General features: G+C 28.7%; 1 protein-coding gene across 1 annotated transcript in view; it reads right to left on the bottom strand.

Moving 5' to 3' along the window:
- The window catches only part of LOC107450734 (uncharacterized), a 10,199-nt gene extending 1,387 nt beyond the window's left edge, over window positions 1–8,812 (bottom strand). The window contains exons 1-4 of the mRNA XM_016066609.3: window positions 8,651–8,812; window positions 6,129–6,172; window positions 5,168–5,218; window positions 3,266–3,322 (exon numbers count right to left, since the gene is read on the bottom strand). Of these exons, the coding sequence (XP_015922095.1) occupies window positions 3,266–3,322; window positions 5,168–5,218; window positions 6,129–6,172; window positions 8,651–8,762 (264 nt within the window). The 5' untranslated portion in view covers window positions 8,763–8,812. The remainder of the gene's footprint in view (window positions 1–3,265; window positions 3,323–5,167; window positions 5,219–6,128; window positions 6,173–8,650) is intronic.
- Window positions 8,813–9,454: the final 642 nt, after the last annotated feature.

The raw sequence follows: 9,454 nt of genomic DNA on the forward strand, positions 1-9,454 counted from the left end.
CCTCGCAATGTGAGGGAATTGCAGGACCAGTTGGTGAGCGCTTGGTACCAGATACCTCAGACTACCTATCAGCACCTTGTGGAATCAATGCCACGGCGGGTGCTAGCAGTTTTGAGGGCTAAAGGTGGTCCTACATGTTATTAGCAGGGTGGTTATAATGTAATGGCTCTTCGGTGTATGTTCTGCTCATGTCCTATTGAAACTGAGATTGTTCTGTTGTAATTGCACTGTATGGAACATTCGAAACTGAAATATGCTATTACAGAAGCTGAAATATGCTAAGGAATAGTGCTAAATCTCTCCATAACTAAAAGTTTATTCTGCTTATAAGTAGCTCCTTTAGTTATTAACTGTTTTTCAAAAAAAAAAGAAATTAAGTTGTTTGAAATTTTTATATCAAGTCCAGTGATCCGGAGGATTTATAAAAATTGTATTCCATCTCAAAGCTAAATTATTTTTGATTGCAGCTCATAGTTACATTTTAATGGGGAAAAAAAAACATCAGCATTTTTAAGTACAATCAATTAAAGAGAATAATTCACTGCTTTTTATGAAACAATAGCGAGTAAGTTCACAACTGAAAAAAAAGTTTGCATATACTTTCATCTCTTAAAATACTGAAACATATTAATCTGCCTTTAAAACTTATTTTGAAAATTTGCAATTCCTCTCTTTTTCATAATTGTATGCCTGCAAGAGACGTCACGCGTGGGTAAATTGTAGCATTTGCTTATGCCATGATTCAGTAGCCAATCAGTTTTGACGCATACGCGTGACATCACTTGCTGGTATCCTATTAAATCAGATCCTAGAATTGGTTCAACATGATAATAAACGAAGCTTAAAAACTTTAACTTTAGCAAGCCTTGCACAACTACGTGATTAGGCACAACCATGAGATGTATTCCTCTTCTTGAGCTGTAAGTATCCAATTGTAGTAGGAATTTTAACTGAAACGTAGCTATGATTTTGTTATTTTCAGTTAAATAATTTAACTTCAAAAATTTTAACTTTTTTAATAATTGTTAGCTAATATTATCCACGTTCTAAATGTATTGTTATAAATTTATGCTATTTTTATGAGATCATATATATTACTAGTACATTTTTAAAAGTGATATTTTATATATTTTTGCATAATTTGGCAATATACGTATTTAAAGTAATTATTCGTAATATATAAGCTGAAATCGAATGAATGATATCCTTGGTTCGTAATTTCTTCTCTAACTCTTTAATCAAAAGCATATGGATGAATCGCAAATGCATTGTCTAAAGAAATTTTTAAATTTTATTTTCCCAAAACGGAGTTATTTATGCTCTCCGTCCCCAACAGCTGTTTAATATTCATAAGAACTATAAACTTAATTAAACATGTGTGTATTATTGAATATTTTGTACTGTTAATTTTTTTCCTTATGACGTCTATTTTATTGCAAACAAGTAAAGAAATCTTAAGTACATCAGAGAATAAATCTATTCTAGGTATTTTACTGTAAAGATTGCGCTTTGTTCAAAAAAGTAAGAGTAGAAAATTTTGAAATATGCTGGGTTTTTGAAAGTTATGAACACTGTAACTGAAACCGTGAGAGGGCATTAGGTTCCATCAAACAGTATTCTGTCCGGAGGGTCATATGTCAGTTAAGTTTTTTTATAATCACCCCGTAGATTAAAACCTATTTTGAAATATTAAAGAGAGTTATTTCCTAAGTTAACTTGGTGATACAATATTGTTACGAATTTGTAAATAGGTGTATAATTTTGTATCTATTCTTTTGTTATGAGGCTAAATATCTCAACGGACCCTAACTGAACAGTTTAATTAGAAAATTTACAAAAAAGTCGCGTGATTTTAACGTAATGCAGAGAGAAAATAACTCTTAATGCATTTCTTATGGAAAGCTAAGTTTATCGACATTTATGCCAAATCGGAGATAATTTTGGCGACGATATGATAGTTCTTGATAATTCTGCTTTCCAAGTGGTAGACTAATATTTATGGAGTTATACGAGAATTGTCTAGAACAGTGATTCTCAACCACTGTGCCGCGGCACTTTTGCATGCCACCAAATTGTTAAAATGTGCCGCCAAATATTAAAAATTATACAATAAAAATTATAATGCTTTTTTTATTATGAGTAAAGTTTAAATTAAAGAAAAGTGTATATGTATACTTTTTATAATTTTTTCACGCTTTAACCACGGAAACAACTTTGTCGGCAATTGTCTTGTCTCTGACAATCTTAAAATAAGATGGAAGTATTTAAATTGCATATGACACACAATTTTAAAAAATGCTGTAAGAGCTAATCATTCATTGAAGTAAGTTATGCAATTTATAAACAAATTAACAAAGGATTACTAAAAAACAAATGTATAAAAAACAAATTAACAAAGGATAACTAACAAAAATTAAGCTAACATTTAATAATTAGCAAAAAAACTAGTTAACAAGAAATCACAAAAAATAATAGTTAATGTTAAAAAAAAACTAACAGTTAATAACTATAGAAAACAAGCTAACAATTAATAACTAGCAAAAAACTAAATAACTGTTACTAACTAATAAAAAATTAGTCGAAAGAAATAATTAATCCGTTTATAAATGTGCTTTTGTAGTACATATTATTTTATTTCACATTCAAAATTATTATCACAAACTATTTAACACAGTGTAAAATAGGTAATTAAACAACTTTTAATCTAATTTTTTTCATTGTGTGCCGTCAAATTTTACAATCGTTAAAAGTGTGCCGCAACAAAAAAAAGGTTGAGAATCACTGGTCTAGAATCATATCGAAAGTTCGTCACCAAGCCAGTACAAATAGGAGTATGCCTCGCAGAAGTAGTAAAAGAGAGATTATTAGTCTTCTTGTGTTCTGATTTGCGAGTCCTTAATGAGTTCCTTAAACAGTCTGAGGTTTCAAAGTGATTTGTCACTAGATTGTGATTTATGTACTAAATAGCAATTTAATTTGTAACTGAGTGTAAGAAATAGCTGGATTTTCTGGAAGTTTTTGATAATAAAGTTTTGGAGTCTTAAGGTCTGTTTTATGCATCTCCAATTGAAACGAACCCCTGTGCTCAGTATAATATGAACCGCACAAAAAATTCTTATTAAGCTTCCACATCAAGCGATTGAACAACGCTGCATTATTCTTTAGGAGAAACAGCTTGAATTGAAATCTCATATTCTGTTTAAAATAGGGATTTTACACTATATCTAAATTCAGTATGCAGACAAGAAGATGTATTATGACTTACGCCAATTTCCTGTTTTTCATCAGCTGATTTCGACTTTATAAATTCCACCAATTTTGGCTGTAAATGAAACAAAATGATCAATCTGTAGAAATATGAGTATGGAATGGAAAATAAATTTTAAATTTATTTTAAAAGACATAAATTTACAATAAAATTTTATAAATAAATGTTTGAACTTCTTGAGAGGATGCATGTACGTAACTAATGATGGATTTTGAGGTATCCGAATTACAAAATTAGATCATAGATGCTGACCAATTATGTAGACTGATTATTATAGACCAGGGGTGGCCAACCTGCGGCTCGCTGAAGGATTATTTGCGGCTCTCGATAAATGCACCCGAGTTCCCTTTTCATTTTTGTACTATTATATTTTAAAAAATTATTATCGTTCCGTATGTTCCGAATTTTGGAAATTTGTACCAGAATCGAAGTATCCAGAATTAAAAAAGGCTGCTTGTCGAATTATTTCAATATTCGGAACAACGTACTTATGTGAATGATTTTATTCCCCTTTAAAATTCGTGAAATTCAAACACCGATCAGTCTTAACTAAACAGCATCTCAAAGAATTACTGAGAAGTGCTGTCACCAATTATTCACCAAATTTTAAAGAACTATCAAGAGAAGTAAAATAAATGTTCAATTTTTAATATTTAAATTCAATACACATATTTTGTACTTTTATTTAATACTTTTATTTACTTAAAAATTTCAAATTTTGAAAAATGGCTCGACTATTAAAGAGATTGGCCACCCCTGTTATAGACTATAGTACAGAATATTGTGCTCATTTTACACGTGAATTCTTAAGCTTTATTGCGTACTTACTAGGACATATTGAATACCTCTTGTGAGTAAAAGCTAAGTCTTGTAAGTAAAGTACTAATATAATCTAACAGAATGTAAAGTTCATTGTCATAATGGCCTAAAAAGCTAGACTGATAATTATTGAGAAATCACTATTTTTCTACAGAACTGAATATCGTGCATATTTTATTCACAAATTCTCAGAATTTGAACGGTGTTGTAAACAAAGTCTGACGCGTGAACGAACACATACATTTATTTCTTAATGCTTTTACCTATACATTATTCACAACTTTGAGATCCTAGACACAGTGCGGGAAAAAAGACATTAAATTAAACAACGTTTTTGTTTTAATGATCACACATTCACAAACTTAGTACCAATTCTAAAGGCTCAAAAGAAATATTTCAAATATGCTAATTAGTTCATGTTTTCTATTAATTGAGTTACAGAAGGAGACACAAAAACGTATCTTCTCTTTATTAACATATTTTTGTCTCCTTCATTTGGATTTTTGACCATCGAAATATGGGTCAATCTCAATTTAAGAAATATGGTCGCAATATTTTGGGCAGAAGAGTGATCAAAAGTTTTGACCCTGAATGTTAATTTCAGTTTTTGTGTGTTTCCCTATATATCGGGGAATCTAAAATTTTTGATATCCAGTTATAATTTTTTTTTCTTCCAAAGACCATTCCATACACAAAAAAAATTTTTTTTTAATTATTTATTAGTCTTTTATTTGATTATTGTCGAAACAAATTTAAATTTATATCATTTTAATAATTTATATAATTTTTAATTGCTTTAAAAAATTAAGACAGAAACTTAGCAGTTCTGAAAGAAAAGTACATTTAAATTATTACAAGTATGATGAAGGTAAGTGCATGTATGTACATGATGCACTTCTTGCATTGATAACCTACAGTGGATTATTGTAATGACACAAAACTTAACTAAAAAATTATGACACAAAACTTAACATTTCTGAAAGAACCCTAACCACTTTAAATCATTACAAGTATGATAACCGTAAAATTTATTATTTCTTTATTACTTTATTATTATTAAATTATTTCTTTATTACTTACAAATGTAACTTTAGCTCTTTCTGGATCACCTCCACACATGTACTGTGCAAGCTGTAAAAGAAATAAATATAATCATAAGAAGTTATAGTTATGAAAAATGTATGTAAATGATTTAAAAGTCATCAACTCTTTATATATACAGTCTATGGCCAGATTATCAGACTCTCTATTAGATTATATGTAAAATCTTTATTATCCAGTGATAATAGACAGCTTTATTATTTTTACGCGGGTGAATCTGATTCGCGGGTGAAACTGGTTGTGAATGTTGCTGAATAGTTTTAACAAAGTTAGATATTTTTTTCAATTAGCCGAATGCAAGAAAAATCAATTATTTCTTTATTATTTTTTTCTACTCTTTTAATTGATTTAGTTTTTTGTTAACGTCTGTTTTGTTCAGTGCTTAAAAAATAAATAAAATAAAAATTAAAAAATCGTAGAAAAATTAAGTTAATGGAGGTTTACATTGCTTGGTGACTTTTCGCGTTAACCCGGCTAGTACCAAAATTATTGACACCAATGTAGAAACTAGATTAATTAGAAAAATATCATAATATATTTTTGACCAGACATCGAGATGTTAAAAATCTGCATTCTTTGGTCATGGATGTTAATGGTCTTAATAACCGATGTAATGATTCAATCTGTACTGAAGAAACAGTTTTGGTAAAATTCCTAGAGTAGCACATCTCTTGGCGACTTTTATAAATCTCGCCAAGTTAGCGATTATTACTGGCTTTGCTTTTACTTTACTCTTTATTTTGCTACTCTTTTCTTACTTGAGCAAGGTGAGTTGATTATATTTACATAATAGCTTGATTTTTGTCTGTACGATTTTAAATCTCGAAGTACTTGAAATTTTACTTATTTAAAAAGGCGGACCAGCTAATCGCCGGATGTAGCTAGTAAATATATGTAATCAAATTTGAGGCATAAAGAATTTTCAAAACATAATACTTACTTTTAGCTTCGTTGCGCACTCTATTTGTCCACTTTCTGCTACTTCTAAAATAACAAATAAATACATAAAACAATGTTAAATAACTCGTTACTTTAAGTAAGTAAAAAATTATTATTGTTGCTGTTCAACATTACATTATCATTTTTTTTGTCAGTACTTGACATTTAGTAAGCATACATAAAGCTAAAAACAGAAAAAAACAAAAATTACTTTTTTTTAAAGTTGTAAATCATTTGGTAGTAGAACGTGAATTAATAATAATAATGTAACTAACTCTTTACAATGTAACTTTAACCCTCAATACCTCCTAAAAATTTCTAATACATTAGAATACATTATTTTAAGCACATAAAAATAATAATAATTTGCATTATAAAATTGTAATTTAATTGAAAAAAAAAATGATTTGTTGTATTTCTGAAACATTACGCAAAATGAGAAAATATTGATAGTTGCATTTCTGGAACATTGTGAAAAAGGACATAAAGATTCAAATATTCAAAAATTTCAAATCAATTCATTCATTACAATTCAAAAATTTCAATTTGTGTAATATTCCTGAAATAAACATATGTAACTTTGTACGCAACAAATTGAATTTTATTTCTTAAAATCACCTCGCATTTATTAGAAAAAAGTTGAACATTCTGTGTCAAGAAAAATGCTATTGGATTGCTCAATCGTCCTTCAATACTATCCAGCCAAAACGGCCAGATAGTATTGAAGGACGATTCAATACTATCTGGTAGATAGTACTGGCCGTTTGCTGCAGATATGCAACTTTGCGACACAAAAGCATAATAAATAATTTAGAGTAGAATTGTTTTAATTGCAAATAGCAAATTAGTCATTGCAGAATCATTGCAGCAGCTTTGGTCATGAAGGAAAAATGGTCATTAACTTCTGATTGTTGCCATCAAATTTAAAATCCTACGATTATCTATTTATCTTTGCAATATCACTTAAAAAAATTGCATATAATGTTTTTTTACTTATAAAGCAATTTGTAATTATTTTTGTATGCATTTCATGTAATTTATGGAGCTAAACCAACCATCAGAGATATTATGCGACACCTTGTTTAAAAAAAATGATACTTAATTTATAAGTATTTAAATAAGCAAATTTTATAAGTATTTAAACAAATATTTTGAGTAAATAATTAACAGGCAACATGAGTGTAAATAAATTGAAATTTTTATCAGGAAAATGAATAGTAAAATACATTAATTTTAAAAATCGGATCTTCATTTTTCAAATATCATACTAAATAGCTGAAGTTGTCAAGGTTTGAGATTCTGCTTCGTGTACTATGCTCCTCTCCTTTTCATCCTATTGACAACTATTATTTATAATGTTTTAAGTGATAAATACTCAATAAAAAAAATTAAAAAATGTATTTAATTTATTTATGCTAAATCAAAGGTGTTTTGTTGAATAAGCACACAAACATCTTTAAGATGAAGTTCGTTCAATTATTCGTGAGTTTGTTAAATCACACCCAGTTTGTTAATCTACATTCAGTTTATTAAATTCCTCCCAGAACAATTTTGTGTTTGTGAACTATTAAAAACTGCGGATCAGAAAGTTTATTTCATATTGAACTCAAACGTTTACTACTCAAAATTGTATATTTATATTGACCGAGTTCAAAGACACAGAGCCACCAGCAGGCTTGTAAAAGTTTTAACTTGAAAAAGGTAAATGATGTGCGACTGCCAACTCTTTGAACATTATATTTGCTTAAAGTTGTAGTTCTTAACAAAATTTTTTTTTTCGATCAATATTCTGAAGATTTCAGTTGAAACATCTAGAAACAAACTACAACATCAAAACAGATTAATAATAATATTTAGTTTATCGTTTGCGGGAACTTAGTGAGCATTCTTGCTGGATTTGGTTTGAGTTGTCCGTGTAAATTACCCCAATCAAATTCTCAACTACGCAAAGTATATTTTAAATTAATTTTAATGTTGTGATAAAGTTACAATAGGAAATACAACCAGCAAAGGGCTAGACAATGTTTATGATCTCAAATAAAAGTTGTTTCTTTTTATATAAAAACAATTATTAAATACTCAATCGTTTGTTTGGATAAATAAAAATAGAAGAAAGAGGAAATATCGCCTAACGTTTAAACAAATTAAACATTTTTAATTCTTTACGTGCGTCAACGGTTCTAACCGCTTAAAAAATTCGATTGTTGATGGGGAATAGAGACTGTGGAATTAACTTGTTGGGCATTGAGAGGAATACCACAAAAACCCATCATTGCAATCCTATCCACAGATATTTAATATCTACATTGTATCTTCAGAATTAAGATCTAGTCAGATTGTACTGAAAGAGTGCTTCATCATTAGGGCCGATGGGCTCCTTTGGAAGTAAAATATACTGCACCTGATAGCTAACTTGCTTGATTCCCTGTTTTGAATTTCATAAATATTTAATTACAGTTTAAAAGTTGTAAATTCACAGCCATTCTATTTGAAGCACTAAATAATTATAATAATAAATCTTACCAAGCTTTTTCTTCAAATAGCTGCTTAACACATTAGAGCAATCATCACTTGCGGTAACACAGCTAATGATGAAGGCAAAAGCCAATACAGCAGCAACTAATGAACACTTCATTTTTGAAAAATATATTCTTATTCTTGGAACGAATTAATTTTCAAAGTGAGCTTCGCTTATATACACGACGATCACTTTAAAAAAATCATTGCTGCATCAATTATATTCATGAACTTTAAATTTAATAATTACCAAGTTAATTGATGATGTTCTGTTTACAATGCAAAAAGTTTCCTTGTAATCGAAGAAAATATACCTTGACACGAAACGATCTCAATTTTAGGGAAACAAACAACGTTTTACCATTCATTTTTCATAGATAAGAGTTTTCGTGCAAATTTATAAGAATCTACAGGGCAGTATTTACTTCTATTTCGTTTCAATTTGATTTTTAATGTTTCATGATAAATTATATTTAATAATTCACAGTATTAAATCGGTATACTTAAAATGCTAAATTGTGGTAGAATAGAGGTTAAGGAAAAGTCATATTATTTTTCTACTTAATTACTACTCTTAAGATTATTTTTTATATCTAAAGTTTGATTACTTGGGAGTTATTTTCAACTGTTATTATCTTTATTTTTTTCAAAAAAATTATAGCTTATGTTAAACACAAATAGAGAATTATTTGTTTCAATTTGTCAAGGGTGGAAACTTATGACGTACATTCATTATAGCCGCAGCCGCATTTTAGTTTTTCTCCTTCATAAAATTTTTATCTATGAATATATATATACTAAATAGCTGAA

The sequence above is a fragment of the Parasteatoda tepidariorum genome, chromosome 8 (genome assembly GCF_043381705.1).
Source record: "Parasteatoda tepidariorum isolate YZ-2023 chromosome 8, CAS_Ptep_4.0, whole genome shotgun sequence".
Taxonomy (NCBI): domain Eukaryota; kingdom Metazoa; phylum Arthropoda; class Arachnida; order Araneae; family Theridiidae; genus Parasteatoda; species Parasteatoda tepidariorum.